General features: G+C 27.5%; 1 protein-coding gene across 1 annotated transcript in view; it reads left to right on the forward strand.

The window, feature by feature from the left end:
- The window catches only part of LOC119681597 (tachykinin-like peptides receptor 86C), a 44,021-nt gene extending 20,649 nt beyond the window's left edge, over window positions 1-23,372 (forward strand). The window contains exons 2-8 of the mRNA XM_038094840.1: window positions 12,800-12,945; window positions 13,476-13,689; window positions 13,815-13,949; window positions 20,100-20,180; window positions 22,363-22,710; window positions 22,768-22,883; window positions 23,004-23,372. Coding sequence (XP_037950768.1) covers window positions 12,800-12,945; window positions 13,476-13,689; window positions 13,815-13,949; window positions 20,100-20,180; window positions 22,363-22,710; window positions 22,768-22,883; window positions 23,004-23,287 — 1,324 coding nt within the window. The 3' untranslated portion in view covers window positions 23,288-23,372. The remainder of the gene's footprint in view (window positions 1-12,799; window positions 12,946-13,475; window positions 13,690-13,814; window positions 13,950-20,099; window positions 20,181-22,362; window positions 22,711-22,767; window positions 22,884-23,003) is intronic.
- The last annotated feature ends 223 nt before the right edge of the window (window positions 23,373-23,595 follow it).

Genomic DNA, 23,595 nt, shown 5'->3' on the forward strand with positions numbered 1-23,595 from the left:
TAAACAAGCAGAATATTAACTGCGGAATTAATGCGTGGCTTTACCTTCATATATTCGTCATAACCTTAGAATAAACATTTCACTTCCATTTAAAATTTCTCTTAAAATGAAAAATATTTAGAATTTTACTGCTTTTGTTTAAAATGAAAACCTTAAATCGAAATTCGTACGGAAGTTAATTTGAAAGTTAATTCTTTTTATATAAGTCCATGAAAAACTGATATGATATTAATAAAACGGAGCTTCGAAATATTAAAAATATTGTAATATTAAAGATTTGAAACATCATTTGAAACATATGGTATACTTCATTTAAAACAGTCTAAATTAGCATTTCTGAATGCGGAAAGTACACCCCACAAGTATGCAATTGGATTGAACAGAAGGGCACAGTCAGAAATCAGATGTAAATGGGCATTGCTACATTTTTAACAACAATAATCGGAACAACTCATGGGGAGATCATTTGTAAGGAAGGTGACATGTACGGTTGATTTATTATAGTTATTGATTTATTATTGATATCTTTAAGTATTCACTAAGATATTTTTAAAAGATAGGTCTTGGAATAAAAATTGCTTGCTTTAAAAAGCCACTTAATTTTTAATAAAAATCGATAAAATAGACATAATACCACATTACTCTGCTTTCATTCTGCAAAGACTCCTTGTATAAGTTATTTCGAACATCATAGTCATTTCTTAAACTCTTAAATGGAGAACCTCACAAGAAATCTTAAAAGCAGACTAATCTGCTTACAACTTAATTTAATTTAAATGAAGATGTTTGCTCCTATATTTTTAAAATAATGCCTTTACAATTTGTGATTTTATTGATCAAATTTTATTTATATATTTTTAATGAGACTAATTGGTCAATGTCTAATAGAACACAACTTTTTAAATTAATTACAGAAATATATTGTCACTAATTTTTCGACTATATTTTAAAATCGTCTTTAGAATACTGATACAATACAGAATACATACAATAATAACACAAGAACACGTTTAATTTTACATAGAATTACTTTTTCACAAAAAAACATATAAAAAATAAAAAAATCGACCTTCAGGGAATTCTATTACGGATAAAAGACTCCGTAATAGGAAATTCTTAAATAAATGCTTCCGTCTTAGTTGGAGAGTAATGATATACTATCTGAGAACCAAAAAATTCGGGGACGGGAAACATCATTAGCAATTTAAAATCCTGCCGTTTGTGCTTGAAATTGGTATGATTGAAAGTAAGTATCTGTCAATTGATCAAACGTCTTGCCATGTTAAGACAAAACGATTTTTTTCTGTTAAAAAAATCTATAATTTTTATGCTTTTAGTAGGAGAGTAAGAGTAAGAACCACAGACCTGCCGTGAAAAAAATTCTTGAATAGCATCTCAAACACAACTTTTGAGTTATGGATGCTGACTATTGAATATAACAACTAGCAATGATTATAGGATCGCTAAATAGAATATTTGACAAAATCGATAAAATATAAATAAACTAATAAATTATAATGCTTGGACTGGTAAGCTATAAGAAATATCGACAAGAATTTTCAAAAAAAAAAACTACTGTAGATTTAATTATGGATCAATAAAAAACGAGGTTTTAAGAGAAACAATTATTATGTAGACCAAAAATGGTACCACCTTCAATTATTTATGCATGTGACTTAATTAATACAGGAAATAATGAGAAAGCACAGTTGCTCTAAGTCATAATTCCTATTCAGATTTATCTACAATGCTAAGATAGAACAATAAAGAAGCTGAATTTTAATAGCTATTGCTTATATTAAAGTGTATTTTTATCAAAGAAGACAGCACCCTATAAAAAAATGCTTATATGCAATATTCAGCTATTAAAACACACTGAGACCATAATTAAGACAAGTAGTTTATGAAAGTATTGACCTACCGCAATCTGTTCCTTTTAAAATAGAAAAAAAGTACAAAATCGACACCACTATCGAGCTCATTGAATTTCATCTGTTCTTCATATTCAAATCAACTTATTTAGAAAATATTCATTTCATTCAATATTCGTGCAATTGTGATGCACCTCATTCAGGCTTGCAATAGAAGCCGTTCATTTGAAATAAGGGATATAGTCCACGATAGTAAGACCATTGCTTTGTACGAGTATTTGGAATGTAAACGAAAATATAAATTAACTTCAGATATAAAACCCAAAATTAGTGTATTTTTTTTTAAAAAGAAGTTTTAAGATACAAAAAAGAGACGGCTTCTATATTCCCTCATTAAACATTTTATTCAAATTAACAACTCCAAAATAATATCGACGGAAATGATGTTGTGTTTATGAACGAAACTACCACTTGAAAAAACTGTATTAAACTTATCGCTTTCTTAACAGCTGCTTATGTAGCTTATATACAGAAACATGAAATAAATTCAAATAAAATGCTAAAAAGTAGCACAAAAAAGTACAAGAAAAACTTGCACTCCAAATGGAACAATTTAACACAACACACAAGTATTAGGATTACTGAAAAACGTTCTAATTTACTGGCAAAAGTAGCCCAACCCACAATGATACTACACTGTCCCACTGTGTCTCTAACTTTTCTATTGCTAAAGAAAATGTAAAATCTTCTGCTAAAATCGATAAATATAACCAACATTGTCACTAACTTTTTTATTTTTGAAGTTAGAAAATTTTCTGCTTGAATCCCGTAGTATTGCTATTATCTAAACTGAAGCTGCTCTTGCTACTTTTTCATTTTAGTTTTATTTAATGTCATGTGATTGTTACTTCAATAACCAAAAATGCTTGAAGGTAATAATAAAAACGAAATAGATTCTCAATTTAATGCAACTCTACCAGGACGTAATTGTTGACAATTTTATTGTACAGCAAAAATGTTTTACGAGAGTTTTCTTAGTCTTAAATGTAATAACTTGTTACAGTGACATATCACAATTTCTGTTACTTTTCCTTTTTTATAGTTTAAATTTTACAAGGACAAGAGAGGAACTCTTTTTTTTAGCATTATTAAGTCCATCAAATGCTTAATTCCATACTAAATGCTAAATGCTATTAAGTTTCCATGCAGAGATTTTTAGTCACAACATGTAAGATAGTCGATATGTCCTACACAAGAGCTATACCATATACAAGTTGTAAAATTTTTACTTTCACAAATATATTTGATTAAAAATAAGTATCGAATAAGAATTAATATGAATTTCAAATCTGAGCAACTTTAAATCTGAGCAACTTCTTTACTTTTTGCGTGAAAAGATTCTGTGGTTTCTGTGTTTCGTCTGTGGAGGTGAAACGATGGACCAGCTATGTTTAAAATCTTTAATTTATTACCCAAGTTGATTTGATTTCAATTATACCAGCACAGTTCTATTTTTTTAGATATATTATACCGTGATTCGGGATTATTTTTCATATATTTCATGAGCTATTAGTTTATCCCTTAAAAAAAAAATAAGGAAGAAAAACAAATACAAAAAGTTTTTATAAGTCAATTGAAATCGAATATTAGAAACCGTCCCTAGTTAAAGCGTTAAAAGTAAGACAAAATATATCTCTTATTTTATTATCGTCAACAAAATTATTTAAAATTAAAATTCCTAACTGAGTCTAGAGTGTTAGTACAATGCTTAAATTAATTGACTTTTTCTTTTCCTTTCTTACACATACAAGACAATTCATATGCAGTTAATAATCAGATATTATAATTATTTATTTATTTATTTATTGTTTATTAATAATTTATTTATTATTGATTTATTATTTGTTTATTATTTATTTATTATTAATTTATTATTTATTTATTTATTATTAATTTATTGTTTATTTATTTATTATTAATTTATAATTTATTTACAATTTATTTACTAATTATTTAGTATTCTTCTAGTTTGACCCTCTATCTACTACCCACTATTAAGAGGTTTTTGTGGATTCAAAACGGCTTTCATCCTTAGCTATTTGAGGAGGATTCGTCCTCTCTCCACCACAACTATCTAACTAGTATTTATTTATTATTGAATATTATTCATTTAATATTTATTTATTATTTGTTTATTATTTATTTATTACTTATTTATTATTGATTTACTATTTATTTATTATTAATATATTTTATATTTATTATTTATTCGTTATTTATTTATTATTTGTTTTTTAATTATTTATATATTATTATTAAGCTTTATATTAATGTAATAAAGGTCTTAAATCTCTATTCCTCAACGTTTAAAAATCGTTCCTATAAAACTCTTAAAACTTTAGTTCCTAATGTTAAAAAAGTTTTTCTACTATAATTTCAAAGACAAGAATAGGGGCAAAAAATTCTGAGTTAGCATTTTTTGGAACCGAAAAATATTAAAAAATTGCAATTCCAATTCATTTTTGCTGAACAACAATATTTTGCAACGTTCTGGGGAATACAAGCCCATATTTGGGCGAGTCTCATATTTGCAATTCAACAACAGTTTTCACAACATTTACATTTGCTATTTGCTGAAAAAAATACTAACCTAAATAAACATTTAAATGAAAAATGAAAAATGAAATGTGAAAGTCGTTTAAATTGCATGAATATGAAAATTTTATTCTCAACTGAGTTTTTTGCAAGGACATACCTAATAAAATTGACCATGTTAAACAACACCATAGGCTGTTTAAAAATAATAACACATTGGTTAAGTTCTATATTTAAGGACACATATATAAAATTGTGTGTTCCTATTTAATATAAATATTTAGATTAAATAATTACCTCATTTATGTTACTATGAGAGTGACTTTATTGCTTATAGTCCTGTGGAGTGCTATGTCAAAGAGACATAGATTTTAGAAATAAAACAGAGGACAGAGTACGATTGAGGTATTTAACGACATATAAGGTGTCGTCGAATATAAAAAAAATCAAATTCAAACACCTCTATTATACAAGTAAATAATCCAAATACTTTACATAAACACTAACTTTTTAAAACTCTTTCAATTTTGTGTTTTTTTGTGTAAAAGTGCACAATTTTATTTTCTTATGTTAATGTGTTTGTACTGATGTTAATTTATTTATAAATTTTCTGAAATTTTTGAAAAACCTTATCTCGATTTATCTTAAAACTTGATAATAATCAACACACTTTCAAGATAATTTTGATACAAAAATTTTTCATCTGTCATGTATCATATTCTCACAAGGAATCTTTAAAGTGGTCTAAAGAATTCTTAATATAAATAAAATAATTTTTTTATTCTATATTTTTTATTCTATATTTGAGAAAATTTTAATAGTAAGTATAATATTCTTGTAGTCTAAATGCCGCAGTAGTAACAGTTTTTCGGGAAGTGGTCATAGAGTCCGAGTATGAAGTGGTTAGATAGGCACTGCATTATAAAAGGACTTTCACTTTTCACTTTTGACTGCGTCAAAAGTGTGTTATTATATGGATATGAATTGTGGTTGTTACGCACGCAATCTCACAAAAACTGCAGACATACGTTACCAGATGCTTTCACCAGACCTTAAACATTTGGTGCCAGAGAACCATACGCAATAAGCGGCTATGAGAAATTACAAATCAGCAACCGATTGAAAAGCAGATAATGTACTAGAAATATGGCTGGCTGGGACATATGCTTAGTGAATCAGAGAGTGAAATTGCACACTTAGCATTAAAATGAAAGTCACAAGGTAGAAGGAATCGTGTAGGGCCAAAATTACATTGAGAAGAACTAAACTTAATAACAAATCTTCATCGGTACAAGTTTCTTTATTCATCACAGGGATTAAGTTTTAACTTTAAGTGTACGAAGCAGATATTTTAAATCAATAGCATTTGCATGAAATTTAACTCCAAGTAATATAGCCACATATCATATATCACGTCCATTTATTATTTGTAAGATTATCGTAACTCGGTCTAATTACGAAATGAATCAGAAATTAATATTACTCAATAAAAAATGTTATTTTTGCCTTTTAAATTTTTATATCTGATACTGGCTTATTGATAAATAAATAAATACAAAAATAACTTTAATGTATTTTGTATGAATCTGTGATGAAAACAAATGTAATAATTTTGGAATTATGTATTAAATGAATAATTTCATTTGCCATTAGAGTATTTTGAACTCATTGACGTAATTCCCAAATCAAGGCAGGATCCAATCAAACTAAAATGACGCTAATAACATTCTTAATACAAATAACAGAAATATTTAATCACTTAATATTCTGTATATTTGTAGGAATTATGTGATTTTAATTAAATAAGGCTTTTATGTAAATATGTATACATTTAGTTGAGTTGAATAAGTTAGCTCGATTTATTACAAATTAATAAAATGAATTATTAATGTAATTAAATTCTTTTATTGGAAATTTCATTTATTATTTAGTTGAAATAAATGCGTTACCAAAATAATGATTTGTAGTACCAGTGGGAGTAAATAAATACCATATTGACTGTTATATTAAATATTTTTAATTATTTACTAAATCAAGTCATTAACTTAAAATAGAATTATTTTAACTATCACCAAATATATTTTTAACTCAACTGTTGTTAATTAATTAAAATTAAAATTTCGTAAGTTATTTAATTGCTCACAAATTTCATTTAGATTAAAGCTAAAAAATATTAAAAAACTTTTAAACATTTATAAGTATTAATTGAAATTAAAATTTTAATTATAAGTTGCTAAATTTATTAACTTTATTAATTTCAGTAATTTCAAAGATATTTCAACCACTTTAAGAGTACAGATTAAGTTTTGAAAATAAGTACGGAACACTAATAATTATCTTTACTCGATATAATACGTGATACCTTTTATTTAAAAATAATTTGCCTTTAGCCGAATTTTCTACAGAAATGAGAAGAAAATATAAAATGTCAGATATATCAGATATAATTGATATTGGACGGGTACGTCGGAGAGTACTTTAATATTCTACAGTTTGTTATATGCACTCTGGATCTATGTGCACTTAAAATAAAAATGTGGCAAGTTGGATATGAAAATATAAGTGAATATCTGGTTATCATGGACCATCTCTCTTATTTATATCGAAATATCTATAACAAAATACCAATATGTCTTATCTTTATAATTAAATATTGTTATAATCACAACATGCAATGATTAAATTAACAAAATCAAACATATTTTAGTAACACATGTTGAAAGAAATGATTATGTATTGAGTGAGATAATAAGGGAAAAGTTTAGAAAAGAGTTAAATGCAAATTTTTGTTCTTAACATTTGCACGGCATTATTTCTTTTACATAGTTCCTCCTTCATAATAGCAACAATTATATTATTACTTCAAATTTTTTAAAGTTATTCTGCTTTGTACTATGTTTTATTTAGAATGCGAGATATATTTTAATTGATCTTATAAAATAGAGGTTTTATAAATTTTGCGGTCTCAATATTTTCTCTCATAAACCTTCTAACTGTACCACTCTTTGTACCATATAGCTGAAAACTACTTACGTACTTACTTAGTTAGTTGACCATTACCAATGTAAGCCGCCTTGGCCGTGTCGAGTAGCCTTCGCTAGACATTCCGATTACCTGCTTTCTATCGCCAGTTGGTAGTATCAAGTGCTCGTTAGTCCCCTGGTCCTTCTACCGAAGATGTAGACGCCCTCTACCGCGTTTTCCACCTGCGGGTACCGAAACAAATACCTTTCTAGCCGGAGCACTTTCTTTCATCAGCACGACATGAACAAGCCAGCGTAGCCGCTGAATTTTTATGTGTTTAACTATGTCAATGTTGTTGTAGCTCATACAGCTCATCGTTTTATCCAATTCGATAATCGTCGCTAACGCGTAAGGGACCATAGATCTTTTGAAGAATTTTTTTCTCGAATGTCCCTTACACTACACACTAATCTTGACAGGTTTTTAAATATCAAAGAAGTTTAAAGATCACTCATACACCATTTTGTTGATATGTAACAGAAAACCATGTTCATAACTTATACACTACCAAACCATATTTAAGGTATTCTTTTATAGTGTTCTTTTATGAATGCTGGTAAATTGAGATTATGTAAAACTAAACTAAACTTCTATATACTGTAAAATATAAATATTTTGCAAATTGAAATGGAAATAAAATGGAATGGTTTAGTAAATTATATAATAGACTCACAATAAGAATATTTAACATAATTAAAAAGAATTGTAGCTTCGATAAAGCCATTCAAATTTCTCTTTTGATATTAAAATTTTTATTAAAATTTATTAAGCAAAGTAATTATTTTATTTTAATATCTCCATTTTATCATTAACACAATATTTGAGTGCATATCGAATAATGGTTTTTAAATTACACAAAATACTCATTGGTTTCCCATAAAATACATTTTTTCGCAATTTAATTAAAATAAAAGCCGTAATCATGTCAGCAAATATTGCAGTTCCATGTAACCAAAGAAGGAATTCAGTAATTACGCCCGCAAGAGATAATTAATTGGCTGACAACTTACACGAAAAACTGAATTGGATTAATATGGAGAGGAAAACGCTTTAAATTTCATTCGGAAGTATTTAAAAAATAGCTTTTATTCGAATGACAGAAAATATGGATTAAATATCTGAATAACATTCACTGAAGCATCCACTAAATATGCTCATAGGCTTACATTTTTATATGTACGAAATTTATTAATTTATATTAGATTAATATATATCTATATAATGTAAGAAATAGTTATCTTATTTAAATAATAAAGAAATATATCAATATTTATATAAAAAAAATATAAAAATAAACTTAATCCCATACATTTATGAAATATTGAAGTTTTAAAAAAAATAAATAATTATTAATAGCCCATGAATGCGCAAATCTATTGTACGCCTTAAGATCTATTGTGATTTGGTACTAAGATCCCGCTTCCAAAGTAGTCGAGTCTTTGTCTTGCCGCCACTAGGTGGGTGCATAGGATATGTTCTGATGTTTTCTTCTCCTCATGACAGAGTCGACAGGGTCGATAGTAAGTGATTACTACCGCACCTATAGTCTTCATGTGGTAATTAACTCTACAGTGTCCTGTAAGAAGTTCAGTGTAAATTTTAATATCGTTTCTGCAAAATTTAAGGATATCGTCAACTTTAATGTGTTCAGGATCAGTGAATCTTTTTGACTGCTGCATGCCTGTTTGGGCTTTCCAGTGTTCAAGTACATTTTCTTTCTCCCGTTCACATAATAAATTAATTGTGAAGATAACTATTTGTTATCCCGCAGATGGGCTCTGCACCAATGAAAAGAGTACGTGCACCCTTCTTTCCTAGGGAGCCTGCAATTTTATTGCCCTCATGCTATTCATGTCCCGGTACCCACACAAAAGTAACATAGTTTCTTAATGCTAGGGTATTGAGAAGTTGAAAGCATTCCCAGACCAACTTTGATTGGGTTTGCTAAAGATTTTAGAGCTGCTTGGCTGTCCGAAAGAATTAAAATTAATTAAATTAAAATTAAAAAAATTAAAATTAATTATTCTTTAACTCGACTTCTTAGATTTTTGTGTTATGCATGTTCATTTTTTCGCAATAAAGTAATTCTACTGATGAGACTTAAATTTTATTAGCTGAATATGTCAACTACCGAAATTTTTGCATCTGTGGTAATAAGAACCTACGACTAACTATAAGAAACCAATAACATTCATAAAAAGTTATTGCATGATATTTGGTACATTTCAATTGGAGGTGTAAATCGTCTTTTATAATTTAAAAACGACGATAACTTGACTGAAACTGTTGATTCTGATTATGACAATCACAGGAATACCAATTTTTTGAAGCTTAATATAAGAAGATATAGCTCAATACACCTATAACAATACATTGTACTTCTACTTGGTCACTCTCGATCAAGTGAAGAATTTTCCAAGCCATTTCTTATATTTTAGCGACAATATTCTTGCATTTTTGTATTGTCGTTGAGATTCATATCACTTACATTAAACTAGACCACATAAACAATATTTCTGAACCAAAACATTTTCCATTTGGTTTGAATATCTATGGCCTTTAAACCTGTTTTAAAGTTTAGTAACTACACAAGGTCCATTCTTTTTAATTGCTACAAAGTACACTGGCACATCAACTTTGAACTGTTTGTACACAAAGAATCAGTAGATAGATAGTGATAAGTGTGATAGCTATAGGTTAACTAAAAGAACTAAAATAAGTTAGTTATTATTACATGTACTAAGAATCAACATTTTACAAAAAAGTGATATTGCTTTTAACTCTTTTTCATGCTGCATTTGTTCTAGATGTACAGGGAATGGAAATTTGGATATTATTTATTTTAATACAATTTTGAACTGATTTTATAAAAATAAATAGGATTTTTATTCAAAAATTCCCTCAATTTTCTGCAAATAATTATTTCACACATATTTTTTCCATTAATTTATTATTTCTGGAGTTTGCGGTTCACTTAATTGTAGTGAATAAAATCATTAAGTATTTGTAAAACATGCCCTTCATCCATGCGCAATTTATCATTTTTTTGTATCGACTTGCGTGACTGTACTCTGTACTATGTTAGGCTCATAAAATATGTTCATAAATTTAAAAAAAATTATTTCTATTTATATTACATTATTTTAATGTTTTAATTTTGAAATGATTAAAAAGTTATTTATTACAAATTTTGATTAGATCAAAGATAGCATGGATACATGCTCGCCTTTAAAAATATGAAAGTATATTAAATTGATTTTTCCAAAATTTATGCACTTCATATACTCACATATTCGAACATATTTCATATAAATATTGTCGCATATGTAAATTATTGATAAATTTATAAAAAAAAACGCTTAAAGTAAAAAATATGAGAATAAATCAATATTGAAATTTAAGTTTAATGGGGCGTATGAGTCACATTTTGTTACATCTGTTACTTCAGCTGATTTAGTGACAGATACAATAATTTTGATCATTACTGTCAATGAAACCGAATAAGCTGTTGCCCCACTGGTATTATTTTGTTATTTTATTATTTAATATTTCATTATTTTTATTATTTGCTAACAATATTTAAAATCTAATTTAATCATATTTATATTTGTGAAGCGATTCGTATAATTTTTAGTGGTTTGTGATTATTTATCATAATAACTAATTAGCAAAGCGACACAAAATACAAATAAATGAACAGGAAATTTATGAATATATTATATGTTTAAATATACTATTTAATATTTTATTATTTTTATTATTTACCAAAAATATTTCAAATATAATTTAATCATACTCATATATATATTTGTGAAGTGACTCGCATAATCTTTCGTGATTTGTGCTTATTTACTATAATAAATAATTTGACACAAAACATAAATAAATGAACAGGGAATTTAATATTTTTTGCATATGTATTAACAATAATAATATAGCGACGAGAACTTAATACCATCATTGATTATTATATCTCCATTACCACTCAACGTGTCTGTCGAAAGAGTACGCTTTAAAGCACTAAAAATTAAAACTTAAATAAATTATAAACATACTATTCGCATTATAGAATTTTATATTATGATAAAGCTAGATCGACTATACTAATATACCAATAATAAACATATTTTACTTTTTTATGGTCTTACTTTGCATTGCGCCCAAACTAAATCCAGCTGCTTATATATACATATTTTTTTAGTTGGAAAAATTGATTGTAATTTATTAAAAACTTTTGCCAATATTCTGCTCAATAATAATAAAAATAGAAATAATATATTAATATCATGCAATATTCTTAGTAATTTCTAGAGCTTCACAAGCACTGATATTCCATTCTTCTAAGTTAATTTAATTACTAATAGTAAGTATTCAGGTAGATTGCTTTCAAATAATCCCTTAAGCTTCATCCAAAAATACACCGAAGTTGATAAAACCTATAACGAACTACGGCATTTAGCCAGAGGCAGAGACAACTGGAGATTCTATGTAAATTGTCTATGTTCCTGATGGAATACGGCTTATATATAGATTTATCTCTATATATATATATATATAAAGGTAAAAAATTTATAGATTTGAAAGATAAAAGAGGAAAAGATTTCTTTGAAGACGTCAAAGAATTAATAAAGGAATCTTCCAATTTACGAACAGATGACAGAAATAAAAAAGATAACTAAGAAATGATTTTTTATTTATTATATATGTTGTTTTTATATACATGCATATAACATCAATAATAACTTACTCAAAAGTTGAATAACTTCAATTACAACAATAATTTTATCAAGAAATAATAATCCATCTATGACGTTTCCAGTAAAAAGCTATTGTGAATGTCATAACGTCACAGCTGTGACATAAACACAAAAGACACAGAGTTTTAACAAAAACTGTTGTCAGTATCTAGACACTAATTTTTGTTCACAATGACAGTTCCCACTTTGTGGTAAGGAGCACGAGATAACCAATTAACTTGGTATAAAGTAATTACCCATTCTTTTGATGCTATATTATTTTTATTCATAAAAATTATAATAAAAAAATGTCTGCCATGAAGGACGAACATAAACAATTACCAAAGTTCAGACAAAGCTAAAAAAATTGTCACCACAAACATGTTTCGCAATTTCATGACACGCAGATAAATCAGCAAACCGAAAAAAAAATTTTAAGTTCTGAAAAGCACAACGGTTAATTATAAATACTTAACAGCCAAATTTTAATTAAAGCAAAAACTTTTTGCCTTTGTTCAAGTTCAAAAACTCTCATTAACAATTTGATAAGCAATTATAATTTTGTTCTTAAAGGGATTTTCTAACTGAATGCCTATTCCCATCACCGACTCGGCCATACGAATTGCCATGGGAACAGAAAACCATTTGGGCGATTATATTTGGGTTAATGCTCTTCGTAGCCATTGCCGGAAATTGCATTGTGTTATGGATTGTAACAGGTAATTTTATACTAATAATTAATTATACACTAATTTATTGATTATTTTTAATTATTATTAAAGGAAAAAATAATTTTTAAATATGTATTGTTGTAAGCTTTATAATTTCTAATAAATAAGCTTTAGAATTATTTATTTGAAATATAATAAATCTTTAATAAATAAGAATTTTTTATAATTGAAGACAGAAAGTGATTAGCCAATGAAAAGCCAATGTATGAGCGTTATGTGCCATTTAAGATAAACATATATTATGTATATATACATATATATAATATAATGTTCATAATATATAATTTAGCATATTTATATTACGCACATAAAATATAAAAATATAATATTCATGACAAAAGAAATATTTTATCCACAAACACTTCAAAAAACCGACTAATATTATTTTTTCTTTTTCCGAATATCACTGAGAGTTTTTTTATTTTTATAACATTTTTTTAATTATTGACAGGCTTTGAGTTTATGTAATATCTCTACCATAAGCTTAAAACTAACATAACGAATATCTCTCAATTTAGGTCACCGTAGTATGCGCACCGTCACGAACTACTTCCTGCTAAACTTGAGCATTGCTGATCTCTTAATGTCCGCACTCAATTGCATATTCAATTTCATCTTCATGTTGAACTCGGATTGGCCTTTTGGGTCCATTTATTGCACCATTAATAATTTTATGGCAAATGTTACGGTTTCTACTTCGGTTTTTACACTGGTGGCGATATCCTTTGATAGGTAAGTGTATTTTGTTAAATGTACATTTCTTTTCAAGAAAATTTTTCAATCTCGTTTTTTATGAAATATCTATTATGCTATTTTATATTTATATTCTACATTTTGCATATATTTCTATGTATTAGATACATTGCAATTGTGCATCCCTTGAAGAGACGAACTTCACGACGCAAGGTGCGTTTCATTTTAGTGCTCATTTGGGTACTGAGTTGTGTTCTTGCTGCACCCTGTTTAATGTACTCCAGTATTTTGACAAAAAGGTAAGATTAGAAATATATCATATCGTATTGTTATATTAACTTGTTATCACTAACAAATTTTCTCATAAATGACACTAATAGTCTGTGATCAAAACAAAAGCACTCAATCATTATTGATGATAGGTATTTGGCCAAAAATTCAATTAATTAAAAATAATACAATTTTGTTGTTGCAATTCAATAATATTTGAAAAAATTTCTATGTTAAAAAAACAGTTTTAAACAGTTTTTTATAAAGAAGATAGCTTAATATAAATTCTTTAAGCAATAGCAAAACGTTTTAATTTTGTATTGAAACTAAAAATGAAAACGTCAGTGCAACAAACGTCAGAAAACATCAATCAATCAAACCATTCAAACCATTTTAATAAATGGAGTAGTACCACAATCACAAATCGAGTTTGTACTAATAGATAATTACACCCATATAATTATAATTACACCCAAGCGTGTTCATCATAGGGACGTATTTCAACCAAAGTCAATTGAGCATTCAGCTAATTAGTATACATCTTTTGATTTGTTTAAATTGCTTTTTAGACTTTATCGTTCCACCTACTTAAATATGGTTATTCATATATGTATGTACAAATAAATGTATGTTTGTATAAAAAAAGTTTTTAAATTTAAATTAGTTAAAAATTGGTTGAAATTTGGTTGATAACCAAATAGTAAGTTCGACTTAAAGTATTTCTCAACGAAAGTTTTGTATTTTTATAATATAATTATATTTGTATAATTATCCCCATCCATAACTCTTAAAATTTGTTTAAAAATCATTTAAGCACTCTCTGACTCAATTATGTCCAACGTCATCTGGTGCGAAATTCATAAAGCCAGCAGCAATATGTAAAGCTGACTCAACACCAGTGAAATTTGGTTCTAAGTCTTCAAACGTTTTCAATACAATAACATTCAAATCCAAATATGTTCCCCCATAATGATACAGCGTCAAAAATTGCAAGAAATCTAATATACAAGGTACCGCATACCTGAAGAAGAGATTTTAAATAAGTAACTGCTTTCAGTTACTTATGTAGTAAAAACTAATGTGCTTACTTGGATTTGAATATATCTCATCGAAGAAACCACTCATGTACAGGCGTATGGACAGTAGAGGTTAACAAGTTTACTTTTCGCAAAAATACGTTTGAGGATGAGAGTAATGCTTTAATTAAAGGATGATACAGTGTTTGGCTAGTTCGGTATACTTCAATAACAAATAAAACAAAAATATTTAAAATTGGTTTATGAAGTGCGGCATAATCTTTCATATCTTTATTTTGAGAAAATTTAATATATAATAAATTAAATATGATTATTGCCTAATTAAAAGGCAATATTTTATCTGATATGAGATTTTAAGTGCTTTTATAAAATGGAATAAATCCACCGATTTTTATTTTCTAAATGTTATCATTTTCACAATCTTGTCATCACGTGTAACGTGATATTTGTCATAATATTATGATCGCCGTACTTTAGTAAGACTTAGTAAGGCTACTACTAGTAAGATTACTCATCGAGTGTAGTAAATATAAATATATGCTGAATCATTGTTGCAATTGCAATATTGAACATTAATGACTCACAAAGTCGAATGATATATAACAAATATGATAAGATAACATGGTCTTTTTGAATGTGATTTCTATATGTTGAAAAACGTTAAGTCCACTCTATTAAACATCGATTGAAACTCTAATGGCGTTTTCGAATGGTATATACAATATACCATGGTATGGATTCAATACAAATCTAGAATATCGGGTATTATAGATTTAGCCCCAAACTTACCAAACGAAAATTAAAATTGCAATAAAGGAGCATCTCTATTGAAAAAATTACCCGATCTACCAATCGAAAGTCCCAAAAGACTGATATAGAAAACATTAATAATCCAGTTTGACTTTCCTTCTTTATTGAGTTCGACTCAATGCTAAAGGTTTATGCTAAAGAATTATCAGAAAGTATTACAATATTTTTATGAACCTTTTACTTAAGTAATAGTGAAATAATTTTCCAAGTATGATAGTTAGTTGGGAATTAAATTGTATGATATTATTATTATAAGAGAAGATTGTGTATTAGCGGTTGCTAGAATTTAGAACAATAAAAAACGGTTATATGAAAGACTCAGCTATTCAATTGTTTATCGGGATTTAGTTTAAAGCAATATAAAAGTGTTATATACAATAAGAGTCAGCTATTTAATTGTTTATCGACTGACTACGCCGCAATCTATGTATGCAATTTTAAATATATATTAAAAACTTAGCAGTATATAATATTACTAATATAATATTATATATAATATTTAATATATATATATTATATATATTATATAATATAATATATATATATAAATATTATATATATAATATTTAATATATATATATATAATATATATATAAATACATATATAATACATATATAATATATATATTAAATATTATATATAATATTATATTACCAATATTATATACTGCTAAGTTTTTAATATATATTTAAAATTGCATACATAAATTGCGGCGTAGTCGGTCGATAAACAATTAAATAATTACAATTTAGAGAACTCAAAGACAAGAAAACATTTATTTCAAAACTAAATTAATATTTCTTAATGAATATTTCTAAATGAATATGTACGAATGTGTTATTCAGACATTTGTATTTTGTTTGAAGGAATTAACTTAAAATATTTATCACCCAAAAAAGAATTTACAAATGTTTACATACCTGAGTAATAATGTTACTTTGTAATATAATTCTATAAAAGGTAATATTATTTCATATATAATAATAAATATTGCTAAAAATTCAATTTGAGTGCCTTAAATAGAATTAAAAAATTTCTTTGAGTTCCTATGAAAAATAATTCAATAAAATACGATTTGTTAACAGAAAAAGATACATAAGCCCTTCTAAAAATCTTCTAAGAATTTATTTTTTTAAAAATTATAAAATTGTGAGTTGAACGTGTAATTGGAAATGTGTTAATAATATAAAATATCCGCATTACTTGTTAAAAAAAATTTATAAATTATTCTACATAAAGAAACATAATATCATAGACTTCTAAATAATTTCTCAGAATTTAAGTCAATGAAAATATTAAAATTTCTCCTAATGAAGAGGCAACACGTGTCACAAAATAACAGATTTATTATTTTTAAACAACAAATGTGTATTATATTAATTTATGTTTTTTATATATATATATATATATATATTGTTAGTACACTGAACTAATATCAAATGTTTAAAAAATTTTTATCAATATTTAAACATACAATTTATTAAAATCAGACAATAATGTAAACTTAAAATTATTCAATGTAATATGTACGATATTAGTTTCCAGAGTAATTTTGATTGCATTTCTAACAAATTTTCCAATGACATTACAATTAGAAGATTCATCATAAACATGGGTACATTTGAATAAATATCAGTCATCATTAGCACTATCAATACAGTAGCTTTTGTGGCAATCACTTAATTAGCAATTTATGACATACAACCAAAAATTGATATCATTAACTTTGCCACATTGTAGGAGCTGATGTAGAAGGCAATGTTTGTATTGCATTTCTGAAGTAATAAGGTTTATAATTTCAAAAATATTTTCCATTAATTAAAATTTTCAGTATTTGCATTATCAAATATGTGAACACTATTTGTGGCTACTTAATTAATTTTAGACCTGCAAGGCCACAATGGAACACACCTATAGCATATTTGCCAGTGAAGCTGCTTTTACACCGTTTATTAAATATCAAATGAAATTCCAATATCTGTGATTCGGTTGGAATAGACAGCTTACTATTCATTTTAATGAATTGAGTATATACAACCAAACTTCCGTAGTACATACGACAGCATTATTGTTAAAGCAAATTTTTCAACACATAGTTTTTCATATTAATTATTAAGTTGAACTCAATCAGCTCTCAACTCAACCCTCAAATCAAACTACATTAAGAAGTGTAAGAGAAAGGAATATCATTGAAAATCCTTATTTCTATGTTCACCTTACTACATAAACTTTCTACGTTGTTGATATATCTTTCCCACAGCGTCACCAAATCAAGCAACAGTTAATAAAATCATATTCAATCGTTCTCATGATACTTAAATTTACTATGAAAAGGTTACGAAATTTGCTAAATTACTAAATAGACCATAACGAAGAAATACTTCTCTTATAATTAACGGGTATGACAAACGGATTTCTTATTTCTTCCAATTGCAAAGCAAGAAAATCTGATTTTTTTGCAATTTATTCCTGCAAAATTTGCACTTTATTCGATTCGACCTTTCAAAAGTTAAAACGATCATACAGATCTACATACTTTCAACCCACAGTCTTAAAGATATTTTAAAAGCTGCTCGTTAAACGCCGTAACAAAATAATAGAATAGTTTGTTCTTAAAAATGAAAACCCTGTACCTCGATGATCTACCAAATTTATTGAATGCAGCATTTAATAGAAAAAATTATTTAAAGGAAAATGTTCTGCTGTTGTTTTTGATGCTGCAAATACATTTGACGAAATCTGTCATACCCCTCAACTCATAAATCTCAAATCATAACACACCTAATAATAGTGGTACGTGCCAGATCGACACTTCCACATTAAACAGAATAACTCTTAATCAAGTTTCAGTAAAATAAGATTCGAGGTACCGACATTACTTGAGTACTTTGCTATTCACTAGTAATCTTGGATCTTGGATAACTATCACTGTTATTATCACAGTTATACTTTATAAACCTTATTGTAGTATATTTACATTCACAGACGAATGCAGTGCTTGCTGTTGGTAAAACCAAAAAGGATTCATCAAGTAAACTTCAGGCTCTGTTACACACATATCTCTCATTAGACAAAGAGATTACATATGAACTTTAAATTCAAAAATTTATAATCAACCAATTTTTATTAATAGTACAGTCTTCCGTACTCATATTCCCACAAAATCTTGGGAATGACACTCGGTTCTAATCTTTGAACATGTCGGAAAGAAGAATGAACTTGATAATTATCCAAAAAACATGATATGACTAACAAGTAACAAACCAGTTTTACGTATTATAATTTATAAATTATTAAAACTTATATGGACCTATAAACTATGTTGAATACATGCCAACTAAAATACAAAAAGAGGCAAGTCCGGCACTTATAGTTCATAAGATTATAATCGAACGAATAAATACGTTATGTCTAAAGAGCACTGATTTTGGGTATTTGGCAATACTAGAAAGAACTCTATTCAATTAATTATAAGTACAAATTTTTGTTTAGTTATAGATTTAAAAATGTTTTTCATCATCATTAACTTTAAAACAAAATTATCCAATACAATCCAATCATTATAAAATAAGGATCTTAAGTGTGTTGCATTATAGAAGTGTCGACATTAAGTTCGAACTTTAAAAGATTTCTTTAAATAGTTAAATAAGAAAATTTAAAGCGACCTGTATATAAAAGCTTTAGATCTTATTAAAGAAGGGGCGTCTATTGTAGCTCAAACTGATGGACTATTATGACGACTTTAATGAATTGAACGCAGCAATTTTAGACCTTCATAAAGAAATGTGTTATACCTAAATTGCTCGTTTGTCATCAGCTTATCACAATAAAAATATTTATAAGCAATAAAAATCTGTTTATAAATCTAATATCAACTCGTGTGGTTTGTTATCATATCTAACTTTCAGACATGATTTCAAAAAACAGAACTGTAATAAACTCTAATATAATCAGATACTTACTATTAATATGCTTAACTCATATACCACAAATCAAAACTAAACTAAAATTTTCAAAACTTTTTCAAACCAACTATTTAATAATAGAAAAAAGCATGCAATTTATTCGTTTTTAAATTCAAAAATTCCTATATAATTCACTCCAGCTAAGTGAAATAATCAAATATCTAATAAGCTCAACTTAAGTAAATGTTTGTAATTTTTAGAAAATAAATTTATGCTAATAATATGCATGTAATTCCTAATCGGACTTAAGGCCAATTCGAAAAACAGTTTGAAATTAGTTAGTGCCACTGCTGTTTGAAATTTTATGCAGAAGATAAATATTTTATATTCATATTTTTAAAAACTTAATCATATTTTCTATTTCAGATACTACAATGGAAAGTCTCGCACAGTTTGCTTTATGATGTGGCCAGATGGACGATACCCCACATCCATGGCTGATTATGTGTAAGTTGAATTTTATTATATTTTACAAGTCATACTGCATCAGAATTTCTAAGACTATTATTATTAGTTTATATGAAAAGCGTATAAATAGCTTTGAGGATGCACTGTGAACTTACAGAAACAGTGTAGTACAATAACAGAATTATATTATTACTGCTCTGTTATTTTTAATGACACAATTCTACTAACAATAGAAATTGAGTTAAAAGCACAACATGAAGGATATAAGCATATTGAAACTGTAATAATATAAGATACTTACACAGTATTTACCATTACTTGAAAGAATCACATATCTAAGTTAAAGTTATATGGAACTTATAGCGTCCGCTTGTAGTCGTGGCACTGTTGTTATCTCAAGTGCACACGAAATATATCTACAAAATTATATCCAACTCTAACGTATTTTAAAAAAATTTTTCAAATTTTTGTTATTCATTTAAAAGATTTAACGACGTTTTTATACTTTAGACAGTACGTTCTGGCTTAAACTATAAACATAGACAGCACTGCGATAAAATTCTTGAACCTAAAGCAACATAATATTATGTTGATTTTTTTGTCAAAAGTGACGTGTCTAATGACGAAAAGAAACTATTTTAAAGTTAGAAGGGTTCGATTTGAAATGAAAAGACAACAACAAAAATTTTAATATGACATAAGTATGATATAATATATTTGTGTATATTATCACAAATATATTCACATCATACTACATTCTATAATCATTTTGGCGAGGAAGCTAAACACATTCTTGAGACGGATATTGATTATTTAAAAGAAGTGGATAAAAATCCTAATGTGACAAACGTTAAGTTTATAAAGCAATTAGTAAAAAAATGCATAATACGTAAGCTGCCTTTTAAGTCTTGCGCCTGGACAACAATGAGTATAGCCAGACCAATTTCAACATTTCTGTTCGAAAGTTTCACAATTCCTAGGATGAAATGCACTTCAACGTTGTTTTAATTTCCGCGACCTTATTATCTTGTTTACATTGATACTAAATTCTGCCTCTGTCAAATAATTAAATTACATAAAAAACATTTTGGTGCGATGAGTTTTTATGATTTTCGACGCTAATTAATCATAAAAGAATGTATCGATCAACTTACTTCATCACATCCAGCGACTGTAAAACGCTCATTCAACCAGTTCGAACGAGTTCCTCCCTATGAAAAATTTTGTGAGCGTCGTCCAAGAACGGCTGTTGTAGCAGAAAACATCGGTGCAGTGCGAGATATGATTGAGATGGATCGGCATGTAATATACCGATAGATGGAGGTATCTATGGGCATGAATAGGATCAGCATACTTTCAATTTTACATATACATTTAACTATTCGAATAATTTGTGCCCGGTGGCTTCCCCATAATTTGACAATTGTTCAAAAGAAGGTGCGAGTTGATTGGTGCAAGGAAATACTGAAAAATACGACCGAAGTATGGTAGCTCAAAACACGTCTACAGCATTGTGATAGGTAACGAATCATGGATCTACGTCTATATGCCCAAAACAAAATAGTAATGAACAGTTTGGGTCTTCCAAAGTAAGCAGAATCCATCAAAAGTTATTAGCAGAAGGAACAAATGGTCGTATGTTTTTTCAGAAAACCAGTCATGTCGCAACTGTGCCACTTGAATAACATAAAACGAATAGTCCAAATGAGTTTAGATGAACTACAACGATCAAATTTTTTGCAATTCTTCACCGGTACGTTCAAAACAGAATTTTTTATGTTGATTTCAAATGATTCAAATTAATTGATATAAAAAAACTTATATATTGATTAAGTGATCAAAAATATAAAGAAATCGCATTAACTGTAGTGTCCTTTAGGATGGTTTGGGTTAGTAGGTAATTTGCCAGTCTTTACAAAAACATTTGTTGAAAACATATAACATAACTAAAGGACACAATTTTAAAAGGGTTCTGAAGCTACTTAGATCGCTATAGCTATTTAACGTAACTGATAAATCACAATAAATATGAAATTGTCAGGTTGACAATTATAAATGCAAGTATATTCTTAGCTCAATAGAGCTATATTTAACTGCAAAACTTTTGAATTATTTTATTTATACATCATTAGCTTTCATTAATATTAATTTAAATATCAAACTTTGTACTTAAATACTATATACTTTATACTTAAACTATAACCTTTATTTATTATTGTAGCTACAATATCATCATTCTCGTCCTCACCTATGGCATACCAATGATTGTAATGTTAATATGTTATTTCCTTATGGGACGTGTATTATGGGGCAGTCGCTCTATTGGTGAGAATACCGATCGCCAAATTGAATCGATGAAATCAAAACGAAAAGTCGTTCGTATGTTTATCGCTATTGTATCCATATTCGCCATTTGCTGGTTACCGTATCACATGTTTTTCATTTACTCATATCACAATAATCAATTAACAACGACAAAGTACGTGCAACATATGTACTTAGGTTTCTATTGGCTGGCCATGTCAAATGCAATGGTCAATCCAATTATATACTACTGGATGAATAAGAGGTAGGTCCAACAGTTCACTTACGCGTTAGCACAAATTTTGACTACTGCATTTTGTAGGTTTCGAATGTATTTTCAAAAGATAATTTGCTGTTATTGCTTCGGTACCGCAGTGCTTAAATCAAGCTCCCCTACGGCATGCACAAACAAAAACAGTTCACAAAGATTGGCAAAAGGTATATGTATATATGCGCTATAATTCATATATCAACAAAATTTTATTGCTCAATCCTTTGATTACGTGAAATGTTTGTTCATCACCAAATATTTTAATACGAAATTCTGTTTATTTGCAGCTGAAAGCAAGAGCCTTTGGAAACGCAGCACGATGGAAACGCAAATTCAAATACAGCCAACGTCGTCTATACGCGACAAGCAGTCAACACATACTTCTCTCATGAAAAAGATATCGAAGGAGTGCATCATCGAAAAACCACAGCACGACAGTGGCTCACCAGTGTATCTGTCGATAAACGAGGGCAACGACAAACAACGCATCAAAATAAAATACATCTCCTGCGATGAGGACAATAACTCTCTAAGCAAAATATCCCATCAGTTGAAAAACGAAAAGCTGTGATGATCCAATAAATTCGATTAATGGTACGATTTTTAACTTGTATACATAAACATAAGATACACAAGATATTAATATTAGATTACAAAAACCACACATCGATATAAATACATATAAAATACATTTATGACAGAATTATTTTACATGTACAGAAATTATGTTTATAATTAAAATATAAGGTTATTTTTAAAAAAAATTATGCGTTATGAAAAGGTATTCATTTAAGTGTTTCGAGACTCGAAATATGTGAAATTAATCTGTTATATTTAACTCAAGAATCAAATTTATTTATATACATTTTTTTTATGGTT

The sequence above is a fragment of the Teleopsis dalmanni genome, chromosome 2, assembly GCF_002237135.1.
Source record: "Teleopsis dalmanni isolate 2A chromosome 2, ASM223713v2, whole genome shotgun sequence".
In the NCBI taxonomy this organism is placed as follows: domain Eukaryota; kingdom Metazoa; phylum Arthropoda; class Insecta; order Diptera; family Diopsidae; genus Teleopsis; species Teleopsis dalmanni.